The sequence below is a fragment of the Dama dama genome, chromosome 29 (genome assembly GCF_033118175.1).
Source record: "Dama dama isolate Ldn47 chromosome 29, ASM3311817v1, whole genome shotgun sequence".
Classification (NCBI taxonomy): Eukaryota; Metazoa; Chordata; class Mammalia; order Artiodactyla; family Cervidae; genus Dama; species Dama dama.
This window is the reverse complement of record NC_083709.1, coordinates 23899670-23920056: the sequence shown is the minus strand read 5'-3', so window position 1 is coordinate 23920056 and position 20387 is coordinate 23899670. Positions and strand designations below refer to the sequence as shown.

The 20387-nt window shown below is 40.7% G+C and overlaps 2 protein-coding genes across 2 annotated transcripts in view; both read right to left on the bottom strand.

Moving 5' to 3' along the window:
* LINGO2 (leucine rich repeat and Ig domain containing 2) overlaps positions 1-18112 on the bottom strand; it is a 1335691-nt gene extending 1317579 nt beyond the window's left edge. The window contains exon 1 of the mRNA XM_061132444.1: positions 18021-18112. The gene's annotated coding sequence lies outside the window, so the exon portion shown is untranslated. The remainder of the gene's footprint in view (positions 1-18020) is intronic.
* LOC133048459 (double homeobox protein A-like) lies at positions 984-3839 on the bottom strand. Its single transcript, XM_061132120.1, has 2 exons — positions 3810-3839; positions 984-1547 (listed from the first exon to the last, which is right to left on the bottom strand). Exons 1-2 carry the CDS (start codon positions 3837-3839, stop codon positions 984-986), a joined length of 594 nt encoding a protein of 197 aa, XP_060988103.1.
* Positions 18113-20387: the final 2275 nt, after the last annotated feature.

Genomic DNA, 20387 nt, shown 5'->3' with positions numbered 1-20387 from the left:
ATACTTTCTATTAAAATTTCTACTTCTGTTCATCCATTTGACTCACAATCTTTAAAATGTGATAATATACTTGTCACATGAAGAACTGTGAATCAGACAATAAAAATAATAATAATAGATAAAATAACAATACTCAGAGTTTCTTAGACACTAGGATGACTGAGGTCTGTTTGCTAACTAAAAAAATTTTTTTTCCAAAATTTAAACTTTTTATTTTGTATTGGAGTACAGCCAATTAACAATATAGTGGTAGTTTCAGGTGGACAGTGAAGGGACTCAGCCACACATGTACATGTATCCATTCTTCTCCAAATCCCAGCCCTGTCCAGGCTGCCACATAACAGTAAGCAGACTTTCCTGTGCTTACAGCAGGTCCTTGTTGTCATCCATTTTAAATACAGCAGTGTGTACATGACCTTCCCACACAAAATTTCATCTTGTTTGACTGTTTTCCTTTGTTGCTGCATTTTTCTCATTTCTCTGATTAAATCTATTCTTTGACTATAAATGCCTCCAACTAATCTCAACTTCACATGGTTACCTGTACTTCTGACCAATAGGCTATAAATCAGAGGTTCCCAGGAACCCTTCTCCTTGGGTCTGATTAATTTGCTACGTGGCTCAAAGAACTCAGGAAAGTCACTAGATTACAGTCGTATTCTGATGACCAAAAGAATTATATTATTTATAATTATTTCATTGTCCTCAAGATCTGTTGAACTCTGAATCTGGATTTGGTCACTAGGGCTGCATGGTTCTTTGTATCATCTGTCTCTGCCTCCTGAAGTCCTCTTTACCATCTCCAGAAGCTGAAGCTGAAGGTATGTTTAGAGGGGTATGTTCCCAGGAAGATAATTAATGTGGAGTCCAGGCTGATGACATCAAATATACCAAGTCTGTCTCCATGTTCACTTTGTTCTGGCTCCAGAGAAATAAAACAGTCACTATGGAATGCCATTCTGTATACCTTGAACTCTCCCATATCAGAGATCCTGTCCCTGGTTTTGTCTTTGGTCCGAAGCTTCTTCAAGGCCTCTTTTTCTCTGGATACAGAGTCTAGATCTTCGGTTTTGGAACCAAATCTGGACTCTTGACTCTGGAACCCCAATTTCTTCAGCAAGTTGCTCTCTGGAGTCAATCCCAGGATAAGGGTTTTCTGTGAACGCGTTCTTGAGAGTTTGTAACTGAGAGGAACTGTAGCTGGTACGACACCGTCTGCCTCTTCCATCTTGAATCTTCTCTTTGGGGGAGGCGTGGTCTTTGCTTGAGTCTAAGTTCTTCTTGGGTCTCTCCAGGAATCCATGCCTTGCTCTTCGATTCTGAAACCATATCTGGATCCTAGACTCTTCAGTGTTGATTTCCACGGCAAGTCTCTGTTTGGCAGTATAGCCGGGGTAAGGGTTTTGGCTGAACGCCTGGACGAGGATCTTCAACTGCACTTCTGTGAAGGAGGTCTGGCTGCGCCTACACCTTGTCGCCACGGTCTCTGGGGAAAGAGAGACTGTCTGAAGGACTGTCCTGAGCCATCTTAAAGAGAGCTCCAAAGTCTGGTTCCAGCAGAAGGCACGTAACCAAAATATTTTAATGTTCCAATTCAGGGTAACAAATTGCAGCACCTTTCATGGTTTCCTTAAGTTTAAAACTTCACAGTAAACAGTGGGTAATGTGATTAACATATTATATGCATGATGCTTTTGTAGTTTCACTGTCTTTCTCTTCTCAAACCCTAGAGTGTTGCATATTATTTACCACATAAGTAATCAGTCTAAAAGACTGATTCACTAACTGTTTCAGCCAAGCAATCTTTTAGAATAAATGTGCAGGGACTGATAGCATCCGTTTTAGTAAAAAGTTCTCTTAAAATAACAATAATAAATATATTTTGCTTAATTCTCTTCAGTAAATTCCACTTAGCAACGCTTGCAGAAACACCAAATAGCTTTAATAAGGGTAAGTGAATTTACACTATTTATGTATAGCATAATATTGATTTTAACAAAAAAATAGTAACTCACCACAGCTTCCCAAAAGTCATTTTGAGATATCTTCAGAGAGCCTATAACTGCATTTGTAGGCAAATGTATTTTTAACTCAATTTATGAATTACTTAAAAAATATTGAATGGAATACGTTATGCTCTAATAATTTTCTGGAATATTTGTTGTTTAGTCACTAAGTCAGGTCCCATTCTTTTGCAACCCTATGGACTGTTGCCCACCAGGATCCTCTGTCCATGGGATTCTCCAGGCTAGAATACTGCAGTGGTGGCCATTTTCTTCTCCAGGGGATCTTCCCGACCCAGGGATCAAATCCGCGTCTCCTGCCTTCGAAAGCAGATTCTTTACCACTCAGCCACCTGAGGAGCCCCTTCTGGAATATACCCGACAACAATGGTTTTAGAGACATTTTCTAAATTAAATGAGACATTTTCTGTGTGCACTTCAGTTAATGGAAGTGCTCGGTTTTCTATGCAGAACTTGCAAAGAAACTCTAAAAATCAGTTTCATGAGCCAACATCTCTTGAAGTTTACATGGTCAAAAAGGTTGGAAACTAGGTAGAAGAAATTTCTTTTTCAGTTGTTGATACTCTGTAAATCCCACCACCAGCTCCTCACCTCAAACCTTGATGAAGTCATAAGGAAACATTTTCAAAAGCTTGAACTGAATACATTGATATTTGAGGGACATAACAGTTAATGTCTGGTTTGAATCTCAGAATATGCTGTTCTGAAACCATTCTTGTAGGGTACGTTCCAGAGCACAGTTTGTGTCACTGAATATTTTTAAGACATGCATTGTTGTTGTTGTTAAGTCTCTAAGAATGTCTGACTCTTTGCAACCTCATGGACTGCAGCACACCAGACTCTCCTGTCCTCCACTGTCTCTCTGAGTTTGCTCAAACTCAAGGTCATTGAGTCGGTGATGCTATCTAACCTCTCAACCTCTGCCAGCCCCTTCTCCTTTGGCCTTCAATATTTCCCAGCATCAGGGTCTGTATGAATGAGTTGGCTCTTCACAGCAGGTGGCTATAGATTGAATTAATAAGTGATAAGTTAAGATCCTGAAGCAGAGAGAGATGCTGGCTACACTTTCCCTGGGAGAGGCAAGATGGTGTTAATGTTTCCACAACACCGGAGCTGTTAAAAGGCATTTTAAATCCTGCCCAAGAAGAATGCAAAGAGGGATGATGTAGTCTCAATGGAGGGCATGAATATGTAGGAACCAATAGAGAAATATAATGCAGCCATGCAGAGGAAATGCATTTCCTGGGTCATAGCAAATGGAGCTAAACAGTTCCAATAGGCACCTCTATGAAAGCCACATGTCTTTCTGTTTAGACAGGTTAAGTTACACTGTGGTAACAAACATCCCCATAGTTTTAGTAGCTTAAAACCACAAAGATTAGTTTCTTGTTCATGAAACATGGTACTGTATCAGTGGTGGAGAGAGGCTGGCTGTTCTCATTGAAGTAGCCAATGATTGAAGCTAAGGGAACAGCACCACCTCTTACGTTAGTGACTGCAGAGTCAGAGGGAAAAGAAAGATCTCTGGAGATTCTCACACCAGCTCAGCCTATGAGTGACACTTGTCACTTCTGCTCATTATTTCTTGTTCAGAACTGGCATGTGGCCTTGCCCAATCACATCAAAGTGAGAAAGTCCAGTCCTACCTGGGGCTCAGGAGGCACAGAAAGCTTAGACGAGTGATGTCAGTGTCTACCAAGCCATCGCAAGCGTGAACAAAGCATCCACCAAGTCCAGAGAAAGTTCATCCAAGGTTACTTTCATGTCAGGCAAATCAGACCTCACCTTTACCTCTTCTACTTTTCTGAGATACATCCCTAGAGGAGCCAGAGACAGCCTACTTGAATAGGGCAAAAAGCATGGGAGTCAACTTGAAGAAACACAGGAGAGGCTGCCCAACTCCCATTTATTCTCCCTGGCAAGAGGCCAGCATCAAACTGGCCAGGCTAAGGTAAGGGGAAACTTTATTACTAAATGAATTCAGGACTTAGTAAATGAAGAGAATATAACAGAAGTGAGACTATTCAAGTTATTAGATGTAGTCACAGAGCATTCTATTTTCTATAGGACCGCCCAGGTGACCCAGTGATAAAGAATCCTCCACCAAGGCAGGAGACACAGGACAAGGAGGTTTGATCCCTGGGTCGGGAAGATCCCCTGGAGGAGGAAATAGCAACCCACTCCAGTATTCTTGCCTGGAAAATCCCATGGACAGAGGAGCTTGGCAGGCTACAATTTACAGGGTCACAAAAGAGTTGGACACAACTTACTGACTGAGCACAATGCTTATTTTCTAACAATATGTAAATAAGATATGAAACCTATCTGAGATATTCTTTACGAGCAGGAAAAGGATTAGCCCCACCAAACAGGTTTGAATGGAGACTAGTAAAGAAAAAGGAGATAAACACTTGCTTAAATAAGAAACACACACATGGGGAAAAAAAAAATGTTTGTGCTGGATGGATACAGCTTTTGTGAACAGTGAAGTTAGAAAGAAAGTGAAAAACTCACTACCAAGTGAATCCAAATAAAAACAAAGCTATCAAAATACATTTTGAAAATCAGAGGGAAAACATCATATATAACTAAGAGAATCTCAGAAACATTAAGATAAAAAGCTATTACAGAAATGGAAGAAAAATTAGAAATTAGGCTAAACTACCCTAGAGTTTTTCCCAGATACATGAAACCAACATCAAAGATAAAAATGCTGTGAGAATATGACTTAAGTCAAAAGCACCTAGGAAAACACTCCATCAGAGCAAAATGAATGGCAGAAAATCTGATTAGACTCTAACACAGGCCAAATAGAAATGCTGGGCAGAGACAAAAAACATAATTATTTCCAACAAACTAGATTTAGGCATAGAGTGATAACCTCTTATACTATCAGAACATGTATAAAGTGGATCTCCCGGATACAAACTACCATTAAATCAGTAAATATTTGCTCTTTGAATTTCTGTCAGTGATCTAGAAGGCATCACAGAAGAAAATAGGATGTAAGTGTTTGAAGAGGTCAAATATTCAAAATGAAAGACTAAAATACTGATATTCTATGCAAACTGGTTGTAATTTGAAGACAGGATAAAAATCAGTGCTTATTTAGAGTCAAATGAGTTGTTCAACAATCTTCAATCCAAGTCTAAAGGACTACAAGCAAGTTATCAACTGCTCCATCTATAACCAGGTTTTAAACTGCAATTATTTGACATGTATTGCTACCCTTGTTTCATAATCTATAAAATTCATTTGATATGAAAATTTGAGAAAATTATGTCATAATAAAAGAAGAATACAAAAGAAAAATGAATTTAAAATTGATTTGTTTTTGCTTTTCTGTACAAAAACCTCCATTCTTATATAAAGATGATATACATTACTGCATTTAAGATTATTTTATCAATGGCTTTTAAATGCATATATATTTAATACAGAAATGACTTCAATTGTATAGGTACTGAGTATACAAGCTTATTTTCACCCCTTATCTATTCTATTCTCATAAACTCTACATAAGCTTAATGTGCAGGGTAGAAAGGTGTCATTACATCTGTTTTACCGAAGGAAACTAACATCTCATGAGATTAACCGATTGCTTGAGATGCATTAATTAGCAGTCAATGGCAGAGTCAGAATTTGAAACCAAATCTTTCAAACTTTTATTCATTGCATGCTATCTGCCTTATGACAGTTTTGGATTTAGATATATTAAAACTTTCTAAGTATTATAAAATCACATTTCAATTCATTCCAAAAATATTCAATAAGAACTGACTATATCCTAGATTATTTTTTTAAAAACAATGATGAATATAATTTTTACCCTCATGAACCACATGATTTGAAAAGATACACTGGAAAAAAAAAAAAAAAAAGAAAAGATACACTGGAGAGTGAATAAAAGTAATATTTTAAAAATACATATAATAATGCAAGTTAGTAAAAGTTTAGAGATTACATTTTGTCCAGAGTTTCTGAAATGGTTTATTGAGAATAAGACACAAGGCTAGTTTTAAAGGACAAATAGGAGTTTGTCCAGATATTCTACTTAGTTTCAGTTGGAGGGATCCCTATGTGCAAAGGTAGGGAGATATATAAAAAATGGAAAGGTTTTATCAGTAATTACTATATTATTTTCCTGGAGGAGGGCATGGCAACCCATTCCAGTATACTTGCCTGGATCATCCCATGGACAGAAGAGCCTGGTGGGCAACAGTCCATGGGGTCACAAAGAGTCAGACGTGACTGACCGACTAAGCACAGCATAGCACTACATTATTTTACTTTTATTTTACTTTTTATTTACTTTTATTTTACTTTTAAATATCGTTTCCAACATATCAGACCTCAGTATGAATTCTTAATGAATTTAAAATTTATTAGCACTCTATTCTTATAAAACGATTAGAACACTGGATATCTAGCTACTCTCTCTTCTCCCACAAGGAGAGCTAAATGGAAAGATGGATGATAAGCACCTCCCAAAATGCAAACAACTTCTCCATAGTTTTGCACCATTACTAGTGACAAAACATTTGACTACTGTCCATATTCTAAAGCTATAACTTTGCATCATTAATTTCTATTGAATCAAAGTACACATCCTCCCTTGAAATTTACATTAACACAATCACTGAATCTTCCTTACTGAACCAGAGGGAAACACTGTAATCTTTATTCCCCCAATTCCTCCACAAAATCGACAGTCAGTGCTCCCATAGATGGACAAACAGGAGCAGAAGCTCCACATCCCACGAGACAGTCCAATGTACCTTTTCTCAACAATCACCAAGACCTAAGTATTCGTCTAGGCTATAGAAGCACCTACAGACACAAACAGAATTTATTTCATTTCCTATTTTACATTATTTCATCAATCTTGTTCATACGTATTTTCAAAAATAAAGACTGACAAAATGCACTTTGTCCCAATGGTGATTTATACGGTTTCTCTGACAAAGATACTCTACATTTTATTTAGAGTTATACAGTACCCTGTGAGAGTCCTAAATACAGAACCAACCACAAATGCTTCCTTCCTAATTTTGGCACCTACAAAAATAAGATCACTAATATATGCATATGTTCTAAAATGCTTTTCAGTAATTTCATTTAAAAAGTTCTTTAAGAAAAAAGGGTGATGAAGTGTCATCAATCTGTACTAGTTAATTAGAATGAGTTTTATGAAAAGTAATGAAAAATATCAATTGAAAGTCATGTACAGAAAGGCAAGATAACTTGTTGTGAGCCCTAGATCTTAAGGATATGTTAAACAATTACTTGGAAGGGATAGATTGGAAGGCATATACCCAATACATGAATAAATGGACGAAACTGTTAAAGCCACTGATGGAAAAGTCCAAGGGAGAGGCACCTGAAGTGCATATATCTTCTAGTATACTGTTGTCCACACATGGCGGCTTATCTGCCTTGCTGCCCCACCTCTGACACAAAAACAAGCTCTGTTATCAACCTCTACCAGGAATCCAATCACATTCAAGCTACTAAGACTTGTGTGATTTTGCTAAGATTTTAAGGTCATCAGAAGCAGGACCATTGTACACAGTACTGACCCTTCAACGCCTAGAGGGCTGGGAGCACCCATCCTCTGTGCAGTTGAGAATCCTGCAGAGCTTAGTCAGCCCCCCTTATCAACAGTTCCTCCATATTCACGGACTCTCAGTATCCTCAGTTCTGCTTCTGTGGATGCAGGTTCAACCAACCTCGGATAGGACAGAACTGCAGAGTTTACTGCTGAAGAATATCTGCACATAAGTGTACCAATTCGGTTCAAACCTAGTGTTGTCCAAGGGTTAATTGTACAACATCGTACTTGAAAAATTTCCATCTAACATCTATGTTCTCAAGCTTATTCTAGTCTCTGACCACTTAATCCTCTTGTCTCTCACCCACACAGCAAACAGCCTCCCTCTTCTCTCATTTATTCTGCAAGGCAGCTTCGGACTTTGTCAAAACCTTGGGTAAAAGAGAGCCCCAGGAAGATCTTCCACCTTGTAAATTATGTGTTTCTGTAACATTCAGTTATTTATGATGTGAATGTTTTACTTCTGTAATCAGAAAAAATGAAGAAACATTTAAAATCACTTATGTAGAAAAAGGCTTTAATTAGAGAAATGAACAAGGATATGCCCTTAAGCAACAATGTATCCCTAGCACTACATATGATGCATTTATTCATAGTAGGTGCTCAACAAAGGCTGTTGATAAGGAAATTATTCCAAGACAGAAAAAAATGCAAAATACAGGGGAAATGAAAATGATACAGGTGATAGCAAAGTACAATATGTATTCCTCAGACGATGGATACATGAGTTATTAGATATGAAGGGAAATAAAGTGAAGTAGGAAAGAACACTGTGAATTAGTCTATTATTTAAAAAGTTCTGTACTAAGTCTTCACTAGGTACCAGACACATCTTGGAGAAATTTTCCTGTCCCTCCTCCAACCCTTATAGGTAAATCTGTGACATTCTGCTTAGTTTCTAAATGCATAGAGCACAAATTTTCATGATATATTTAGTTTCTTACTCTGTCTTATGTTATTTTCCATATTGGCCTGCAAGGCTCTCAAAGGTAAGATTATATTTGTCCCCTTCATACAGAAGGCTACACGGCCTACACCAGTGCTTAAAACAGAGGAGGTATATAAAAAGTACCTGTTAAATTAATCAGTCAATCCATCACTGACCAAGTATTGTTCTATTACACTCACATTTTCTCAACATGTATCTTGAAGATCTCACTATGATGATATTTAAAGATCTGCAACATTCCATCTACCTTCTTGCTCAACACACAATGTAGAATTCATTGCAGGAGGATTTCAAAGTTTATGTAACTATATTCCTAGGGAATATATGGATGTTTTTTCAATTCTTCAATGTATGCATTTCAAGAGTTTTGCTTCTTCCTTTACAAACTGTCCACCTTTTGGAGTCTTTTTCTTGTTTCACTTGGTTCCTAGAATTTCCATTATGTTGAGTAGAAATGAGAGCAGACATTCTTGCCTTGCTTCCAAAATTAGTGGGAAAGCGTTTGGTTTTTCACCATTAAGTGTCATATCAGCCATAAGTTTATTGGAGTGAAGTTGAAGGTCCCTTATATCTCTTAATATTTCATAGGAAATTTTACTAAGTGCTAGATTTTGTCAAAAACTTCTTGTGGCATATATTGAAATGATCATATAATTTTATGTTTCTTTTTTTACTCTGTTAATATGGTATACTATAGTGATTGATCTTCTCATGTTAAACCAACATTGTATTCCTGAGATGAACCCTTCTCATAATCTGGGGTAAACTTTGATTAATACTAGTTATGTTTATGTTCATGAAGGATATTGGCATGTAGCTTTCTTTTCTATAATGTCTTTTCATGATATTGGCATCAGTGTGATGCTGGTCTCTTAGAATCTAAGTTGGGAAGTGTTCCTCCTTCTGTAATTTTCTGGGAAAGATTGTATACAACTGCATTACTCCTTCATTAAATGTTCAGAAGATTTTATTAGTGAAGTGATCTGTTGCTGAGGTTTACTTTGTTAAAAGACTCTGCAGTATTATTTTGTTTTGAATGACAGATATTTAACAGCCATATTGAGATACAATTTATATACCATTAAAGGTACTCATTTTATGTGAACGATTCAATGATTTTAGTAAATTTACAGATTTATGCAACCATCACGACAATCCAATTATGAAACAGCGGCATGACCCTGAAAGATCCATTCTGCCCACGTATTTCCTGGTTGCTCCTAGGGCTTCTCTGGTGGTTCAGATGGTAGAGTCTACCTGCAGTGCAGGAGACCCAAGTTCAGTCCCTGGGTCAATAAGATCCCCTGGAGAAGGGAATGACAATTCACTCCAACATTCATGCTTGGAGAATTCCCTGGAGAAGAGAATGACAATTCACTCCAACATTCATGCTTGGAGAATTCCATGGACAGAGGAGCCTAGTGGGCTACAGGTCATGGGGTCGCAAAGAGTTGGACACGACTGAGCAGCTAACACTTTCACTTTCATCATCTCCACTTCCAGTGTCAGGAAAACACCAATCCGCTTTTGAATTCAGTAGATTTGCTTTCCTAGATATTTTATATAGACAGAGCATCTATGTAGTCTTCTGCGTCTGGCTTGTTTCACTCAACATAATGTATTAGGTTTTATCTCTGCTGTAACATGCATTGGTATTCTATCCCTTTTTATTGTTGAAAATTATTCTATGGTATGGCTATAGTTCATTTTGTCTATTCACCAGTTGACTTGGTACTGAAAGCCTTTAACTATACAAACAATTTTTCCAAAGATTTGAAGCCATTCAGGTTATACATTTCTTATTGTATGTACATAATATATTGTTACAAATTCATAACAGCATTTTTGAGGATAAATTCTTAGACGAGGACCTTCAAAGCCAACTATTATGAACATTTATAATATAACAGGTATTTAAAGTTCGCCCGCAGAGGTGGGTAATGCGTGCCTGCTTGCTTGCTCAGGTGTTTCTGACTCTTGGCAGTCCCATGGATTGTAGCCCACCAGGATCCTCTGTACAGGGGATCTTCCAGGCAAGAGTTCTGGAGTGGGCTGCCAGTTCCTTCTCCAGGGGAACTTTCCAACCCAGGGATCAAACCTGCATCTCCTGCACTGGCAGGCAGATTCCTTACCACTGAGCCACCTGGGGTAAACCAGTTTACAATATCTCCAATTACCTATATGAATCTCTATTTCCCCACTCCATTAACAACAAATGGAATCTATCAGTGCTTCAGTCCCAACTCATTAGCAAGACTATCTCACTCCTGTATTAATTTGCATTACTTCGATTCTTAGTGACATTATACATTTAATGTACATTTATATTCTGCTTACACCAATTTACTCCCTTTTTATGAATTCTTCCCAGGCCACTCTCATTCCACCCTATTTGGAAGTGCCTGGTAACACAACTCTAGCATTGTTATTTTGCAAAGTCTTGCAAACAACAGATATTTAACAAGAATTTCTGAATAAGTTGATAAATTATTCTTTTCTTATTGTTAGATTACCACCCACTTTTGCCTTCTCTCTTTAACAAGATCACAAGATTCTTAAGAACAAAGACCTATTCACATACATTATCATATCCTATTATAATAAAAATCACTTTAACATCAGTAAATAGCTGAGTGTTAATTCATATGAATTTACATAATTAAGACCAAAGCTAGGGTTTTGTATTTACCTGCAAATAAAATTGAAGGCAAATCTTACAGAGAAACTATATGCAATCCATCATCATATGCTTAACCAATGGATGACAGTCAAAGACATATCTTCACATGGTCTAAAGACTGTTTTATTTCTGATAAATAGTATAGAATATCTATGATATAAAGTCTATATATTATGTTGTATATATATAAAGTATAATGTATACAGCATATAGTATATAAGGTATATAAGTATATATACAAAATATATAATCTATTTAATATATTATCATATATACCAATATTTATTATTATAGAAAAGTCGAGTAAAAACAATAGCTAAGAAGATAAAGGCTATTTACCTTTGACAAATGAAGCCCCACATTTCAAAAATCAACACTTATCACAAGGCACTGTTGTTGCCTCCCCTGGTACACCAGGAGCAATACAGTTTTTATGCTAATTATTTCCCTTCATGCTGGCTACTAGATAGATATCTTGCAGCTAACCATGGTTACATTATTATAGAATGGGATTGTATGAAGACACAAAATCCTCTTATGCAGTCCAATTTAGAATCCATTTCAAAAACTCTCTAGTGCTACACCTAGAAATTGGAATGTGCCAGGAATCTTAGATTTTTCCATTTATTTCTGTTACACTAAAATTTGGTTATGACTTTTGTAAAGACAACAATTCTCTCTTTAGAGACAATCTGATATTATGTTCTATTATACCTGCAAAAAATAATTCGTTTCCAAGTCCAGGTTCCCAGGTTTGCATTTAGACTTACTAATAATATTAAAGAAATACATTCATAGTTTATATTGAAAATGACACTAAAATTCAAAGGAAGGAAATTGTATTTGACTTATCTTTGTGACCAGGAAAGATGGGCTGTTCTTACGTTAACTGCTGAACACATTTACAAAAGCCACAAAATTTATTCATACTTTATCCTAGCAGGTCTCATATTTTATCAAAAGGGCACATAATTATTTCAGTGGGGCTTTTAAATTTTTATTCAAGTCAACGAATCATTTAATATCTACAATCTACTTCCTCACTAATTCACCTGATGAAAATAACCTATAAACATATAATTAGCATTTAAATCACTAAAATAAAATAGGACAAATGGACTACCAGCATTTCTGGGTAAATTCCATTGTAAAAACTAAGGTATTATAGTAGTTTTGGGTCCCACTGCACAAATCAAACCACCAATTTAACATTTCAAAAGCTAAATATTTTTAAAGTGTTCATAGAAATTGGGTAATTGATCTGACAGTTGAGTTCACACAAACTGGGTAACTGACCTAGGGAAAACAAAGACCATTGCTACTATGTCAAATTAAGTAAACACGAGAAGAAAACTTCAGAAATAGAGAATGGTAAAAACAAAACAAAAATACAGGGACTCTGTGTAAACCTTACTATTCAAAAATGCCGCCTTTTCTTTCTTTTATCCTATTCTTAACAGCAAGCATCACAGTGTTTGTACCATATTTTTAAGTTTTGGCTGCACCCCCCCACTCCCCGATGTGTGGGATCTTAGTTCCCAGACCTGGGATTGAACCCACAACTCCTGCATTAGAAGGAGGAGTCAACCACAGGCACACTAGGGAAGTTGCCAGTTTGTGCCATATTAATGATAACTTTGAGAAAATCATCTGAAATATGTATATATAAATTTAATTTCTACTTTCAAAACACTAGTTAATAGGTCCTCCAGGGGGAAAAAAAAAAAAATCTTCTCATCAAAGACATATAGAAATTTATGCTTCGTTATGAAAGTTTTAAGGGCTTCCCTGGTGGCTCAGTGATAAAGAATCCATGTGCAATGCAGGAGATGCAGGTAGACATGGGTTCAAATCCTGGGTCAGGAAGAGTCCCTGCAGGAGGAGATGGCAACCCACTCCCGTACTCCTTGCCTGGAAAATCCCACGGACAGAGGAGCCTGGCAGGCTACAGTCCTGCCAAGACTGGAGGGGTCACAGAGCCAGACACCAGTGAGCATAGGACACAGAACACGTGGAAGTTTTCCGGGTATTCCTCAAATACATTATTTCATTTACCTCCATATCAAGTGTCACAATGCCTGACATTTTACTTAGCACCTGAAAGTTTTTTTTGTTTCTTTTTCCAAAGCTTAAACCTAGGGGTGGTCAGGTTTTAAACCCAAGGATAGAGTGGGTAGATATTAAATTTCCCCATTTTACAGAATTCAACACTGAGCCTTAGAGAAATAAGAGAGCTTTTCCAAAGTGACACGTTAGTCATAAGAGACAGAAGCAGAATTCAAGTCTTCTGATTCCAAGTCCTGTACTTCTACTTATTGATGCTGCCTTCTGCTGGCACTCAAATTAGCTTCTCTAGCGAGATTTTTGGACAGATTTTTCTGAGGACATTCCAAAACCATTTAGCAATTGTATTCACTGAGTGACACTTAAATAAAAACAGTTACATTTACTAAAGGCTTAGATGGAGTTAAGGCTTTCCTAAAATGGATCACTATTTTTTATGTATAGTTGATTTACAAGGTATTCAATTCTCCTGTACAGTAAACAGGACTCAGTTATATTGGACAGGGACCAACAGACTGGTTCCAAATAGGAAAAGGAGTACGTCAAGGCTGTATATTGTCACCCTGCTTATTTAACTTATATGCAGAGTACATCATGAGAAACGCTGGGCTGGAGGAAGCACAAGCTGGAATCAAGATTGCCGGGAGAACTATCAATAACCTCAGATATGCAGATGACACCACCCTTATGGCAGAAAGTGGAGAAGAATTAAAGGGCCTCTTAATGACAGTGAAAGAGGAGAGTGAAAAAGTTGGCTTAAAGCTCAACATTCAGAAAACTAAGATCATGGCATCCGGTCCCATCACTTCATGGGAAATAGATGGGGAAACAGTGGAAACAGTGACTGACTTTATTTTTCTGGGCTCCAAAATCACTGCAGATGGTGATTGCAGCCATGAAACTAAAAGACACTTACTCCATGGAAGGAAATTTGTGGCCAACCTAGACAGCATATTAAAAAGCAGAGACATTACTTTGCCGACAAAGATCTGTCTAGTCAAGGCTATCCAGTAGTCAGGTATGGATGTGAGAGTTGGACTATAAAGAAAGCCGAGCGCCAAAGAATTGACGCTTTTGAACTGTGGTGTTGGAGAAGACTCTTGAGAGTCCCTTGGACTGCAAGGAGATCCAACCAGTCCATCCTAAAGGAGATCAGTCCTGGGTGTTCATTGGAAGGACTGATGCTGAAGCTGAAGCTCCAGTACTTTGGCCACCTGATGCGAAGGGCTGACTCATTGGAAAAGACCCTGATGCTGGGAAAGATTGAGGGCAGGAGGAGAAGGGGACGACAGAGGATGAGATGGTTGGATGGCATCACCGACTCAACGGACATGGGTTTGGGTGGACTCCGGCAGTTGGTGATGGACAGGGCGGCCTGACGTGCTGTGGTTCATGGGATCGCAGAGTCGGACACGACTGAGAGATTGAACTGAACTGAATAATATATATACATATAAATGTATATTCATAATATTCATAAATATATTTAAACATACTCAAATATATTATTGAATATTAAAATAACATATTATTTTTTATATTCTTTACCATTATGATTTATGACAGGATCCTGAATATAGTCCCCTGTGCTAATAGGACCTCACTGTTTGGATTACTATTTTCTGAGCAGGTTTACAAGTGTGGCTCAACTATTTGCTTACTGAGAATATTTCAGATTTGATTACACTGGGCCCTACGCACATGGAAATAAGGCACACAAAGCAAAAATATTTCAAGACAGGACATCCATCCCAGGTAACTACTCTCCAAGCCTCTACACTTCCCAGAAACAGAAGTCAGTGGAGTTTCAACCAGACCCAAGAGGCAAACAGACATATGAGATAATAATCAACTGATGATCTTTACTCCCAAATGAATCAACCCCACAGTTCATGGTTTTCTTCCACGAAAAAATTTAAATAATGGAACAATCAGTATTTTAAAACTACCTCCCATTTACACATAAAGTATGAACCAATAACTGTAAAATAACTATAAATAGGTATGGATTTTTTTCAGAAGTAAATATTTTAATCAAAGGAGAGAGAAAATGAAATAATAAAAGCAAGTAGGGAAGGAGGGAGAGGGAGGGAAAAAGCAAGGCAGAGGGAGGGAGGGAGGGAGGGAATATTAGCAAAAAAATGCTTTTTTCTTTAAACAAAAATGGTTTCTAAAAGAAGAAATCAGAGGTACATGCAGATCAGTAAACCTTTTGTCTAGTACGTAACCTGTCCCTCCTATTCTTTCATTTCCTTATCACACATATTTTAAGCTCCATTGATTTTCTTTCAGGAAATATGATCTTTCATCATTAAATAGTTCTTAAAGTTCTTAACAAGCCATAAAAGAAAGGGGCTTGGTGATGTTATTCTCTCATCAAAATTATAAATGGAGTACCGAAAGTTGAGAGCTGTGACAAATGGGGAAATACTCATGAAAATTAAGAAAATTCCAAAAACATTTTTTTTCAATCTAGGCTTCTGCCTTATAAAAATGCAACTAAACTGGAGAATTAGAAAACTGACAAACCTTTTGCATACAGTGACCTCCTATCCTTGTACTACAGGAAAACATTTCCACCTAGAGTCCTTTCAGAGAATATCTAGAGACCAAATGAAATCAACCATAATGACAACCAGAGCCAGGTAATAATCAGTTTTTAATTGAAGCATCAAGCTAATTAATTTGTGACAACAGCCTATCATTTCTTATTTTTGACATGAAGTTTCAGAGGACTCAAACAATTCTCAGGTCCACAGCATTCCAGGAACACGTCAGTGTTCTAACTCTTTTAAAATCACATTTATGAGACAGAGAAAAATCTTTAGAGATGGAGTTCTATAACTGAATTTGAGGTTACAAACCAGCCTCACTACTTTGATTCAACTCATTGTCAAGAAATACAGGATCTCCTGCACATCACATACACAGATTCCTAATGCTAGCAGGTATTCCTCTGGTTTCAGTTTCTATCATAAAGAAAATTGAGCCCTTATTATGTATTTGTCTTCATTAATTCAATTCAACAAATACATAATCTGTGTCTAAACATGCAGATAACTACACTTAGATGAGTAACTGCTATTCTGTCACATAATAAAATTTCTAAAAGAGTATTATCTTAAGAACATAAACCATCTTTTTTTCAAGATTTCAGCAAGACATTCATTCCTGCCTTCGACACAGAGCTCCATCCATGTAATACAAGAATGACAAACTTTATATAAATCTTCCCTGAGATCATGCTATGTGTTATTCTGGAATGAAAAACATGAATACATTGGTCTGTTCCACTTCAATTACACTTCTTATATAATATTAACTTACATAGTTACCTTAATAAAAAATAATAGATGCCTTACACATAAGTGGTAACCGAACTACTTCAGTTATCAATAGGCAACCCATCCCATTCAAATTCTTCAAATACCTGACAGTATCTCACGAAACACTTCCAGCAGAAAAGGCTTCGTTTTTCCTGCTCACACGCTCACTATATGGGAAGTAATCCACACTACTGGGTGATGGGATGATAGTACACTGAAGAATATTCTCCTCCTTTTAACCACTGCTTCTCATTTTTGAAAAAAAATGTTCACTCTTTCAGTATGTGGCCCAGTATTTATAAATGCTGGACCTCTGCTTTTATTTAGGATGCCCAGAATATTCCATACCCTCCCATCATTTTTTTTTTTTTTTTTTTGGTCTTCCTTCAGGATTATTCTGCAAGAGGGTTAATATCACAAGTCGGGTTTGTTAAGAGCCACCTTTAAAGGACTCTGAAATTGCACTGCTGAGTGTAAAATGACCACATATGATATGCACGGACACAAAACAGCATACTGAAAAATACATACGTTGCCAGCTGCCTGACAGACATGGTGTAATCACGCCAAGCACACACAAGCACACTACTCACTTTTTTTTAGCTTAAACACAATCATCACACATATTCAGCACCCACCGTGCCTGCCGAAGGCAGTAGCTAGTAGAAGCGATTTCTGTTAGTGGCTTAAGCAAGGATTTTGTCAAAGACAGTGTGAAATGTGAAATGAATCAGACTTCATCAAATCATCTGAACTTCAAGGCCATTTCCCAGCACCGCCCCCACCCCCAACCCACCTCAGGGTAACTTCACCCTTCTTCCGCTCCTGAGGTTCTCGCCCTGACTTCCTCCTCACCCTTCTCTCTCTCTCTCTCTCTCCAAGTCTATCTATCAGCAGCTTTGCTCCGTTCTCAGAGCCAATCTCTTAGGAAAAGAAAATCAGTTCAATGCTAGATGCTGAGACTTCACCATCAGGTGCAAAGGAAAGGGGAGGAAAAGAAGAGGGTGTGGTACTCCCTTCTCCACCACACCCCACCCCTCGAGGCGCGCACTCCCGTCCACTGCGGCTCAGGGGAGCACCGCGGGTCCCCCGCTCACCTCGGAGCAGCCTGGTCCACAGACCAGCCACCTGGCCGTCTCTGCAGGAAACTTCCCTTAAAGCAGTCGAACATTTAGGGGAGGCTGGAAAAATTAAGAATTAGTTCGAAAATACCTCCCACGGGGCTCCACGGAGGAAGACTCAAAGGCACCTTTAGATACAGACCGCACAGACCCGCATCCTCCACTCGCTCCCATCTTGGGTATCCGGCTGAGAATTGAAAGGGAACCCAGGAGGCGCGAAAGGAGAGCGGAGAACCGGGACTTACCTCCCGGGACTGCCCTGAGGGCGCGGAGCCAGGATCGCCTCTCTCCCCGAAGTGGCTCCGGCTCCGGCACAGCCTCCGGGAGCACAGCCCAGATCCGGACCCGCGTCCCCGCAGCTCTGCGCGCAGCCGGGAGGCGCGCCGGGACTCCGGCTCCCGTCCCACCGCCCCGGCCCGGCTCGCCTCGCCTCCCCCTGCAGCGCCCGCTCCGCCACCCCGCGGGCACGCTCGCTCCCCGCGCTCGCCCCTCCGCCTCCCGGCGCCCCCACACCCACCCGCGCCGCGGCGCCCGCTGGGAGCCTCTAGCGGAGGCGAAGGGAACCGCAGCAGCCCCGCAGCGCCCGGGCTCCGACGCCGGTTACCCGGAAGCCAGCCGGGCGGCAGCCGGGACTGCGCGCGCCCCCCGCCTCAATCCGCTCGCCGGATGCGGCCGCCGCACGCACCTGCCCACCTGCGCCGGGCTCACCTGCCGCCGAACGTCCTAGCGGCGTTCTCCAGTGCCCACGGCGCGCTCTGGCCACGAGCGGCTGGGTCAGCGGTACCAATGGGCCGGGGGTGGGGAGAGGGGGAACTCTCCGGAAACACACAGACATCCACGCTGTAAATCAGCCTGGACAGACAACCTTGCTCTACACCTATTTCCAGTGGATTCCACAGAGTGTAAGGGCAGGGACAGGCTGCCTTCGCCTGGCTGCCTCCCACCTGGGCGCCCGCGGCACCGGCGGCAACTCCCTGACTTGCCCGCCCCGAGCCATTCCTTCGGCTTGTGCAACCGCGTGGCGACGCCGGCAGAGACGAGCGCAACTTGGCTTGACCCTCCCCATCCCAGTCCCACCGTGCATTTTAAGTTTTTCTTCTTCCTAGCAATTCAGGCAGCGGGTTTTGCAGCCTCTTACCTTGAGACGCGGTTAATTCTCTTTCATATCATTAAAATCCAAAGCCAAGGAAACGACGCACGCAAGTCCGGAGGGTTTTCCTCGACTCCTCCGCCTCGGCTGAGCCGGTTTCCCCTTCTACAGAGATCAGAAGTGGGGGTGGCGGGAGGCACCGCCGAATCTTCCCGCTTGTGGAGACGGGGAGCGGGACAACCTTCCCAACCTCCGGAAGCCTCCCAGCCTCTCCTCGGTCAACTTGGCTTTCTATTTAATTTTCTTCTTTAACCCGACAGGCCCACCAGTCAGTTCCCCACATCAAGGCAGGAATGAAACAGATATTCACAGGTGTGGCCCCTCCCCTCTCTCTCAGGATGATACGACCCCCTCCGTCGCCACCTTTCTCCCCTTAAATTAGAAAAGCCAATCTCTGCTCGGATTAGGTGGGGACTCGGTGGAGGGTGCTGTAAGAAGAACCACTCCAAGGCACAGCTTCAGAAACCCATCTCTCCAGGCAGCCCTCCGCGAAGGTGTCAGCTCGGAAGAAACTTTGAGGGGAGGCGGCGGCGGCCGTGCTGGGCTGGGCGGGCGGCAGGCAGCGAGTACCCGGAGAGGAGACGGCGAGCAGGAGGGACACCAGGCAGGCGGCGGGCGGCTGGGTCCCGGCGCCCGGGCTTGGCGCGCAGGATGCGCGCACACACACACACACACGGGCACACACGCACAGACACTCGCGCGCGCGCGCAGCCACAGGCGCACGCCCGGCCCCGTGCCCGCGGCCCCAGGCCACCCGGGAGCAAGAAATCGAGAGATGCAAGACGGGGCAGGTGTTCCAAGGATCCAAATGACGTGAAGATTCAATCACTGTCCACTGTTTGAGAGATTACTGCAGGCAGGCAGTTCCTCCCTGAAAGCCCTCAAATCCTTTCGGCCACCTCCCAGGCTCCTGCCCTCTCTGGCTTCTTGGCTGCCTGGTTCTTCTTATGAGGCGAGTTACTGTCTCAGCACCCTGTTCGAGGTGGCCGGACTAAAGATTAACCACGTCCACATCTCCACCCTCCAGGGCCACCTAAGACCCTTCAAATGTGGGGCAAAGTGGCTGCTGCTGCTTGCGTGGGAGCCGAAAGGCTCCCCGAGGTCCTTCGAATAGAGGAGCCGAGACATCGTTTCCTGGACACAATCCTTTCGAACCTCCTTCCCCCTTACTTGCCCACTCCCTCACCTAGCATTTCCCCTATGAGCTCCTGAAGCTCGCATAGATCTTTTTGGAAGAAGCTTCGTAGGGACTCGTGATGCCTAGCTTTTGAACCTGGGCTAATTTAGGCTCTACGCTTATATTGTAAACTGGACGGTAGCAGGTGAAAGGCTCCACTGGAGAAAGGGGTGGGATTAGGAGTCTGGAGACCCAGCCCCTTTTAGCAGCCATTTCCAAGGTTTTTTTTTTTATCTGGAGTTGCTCTCCAGGTCTCCGGCTAGCCCCTGTCCCACCATCTTTTTC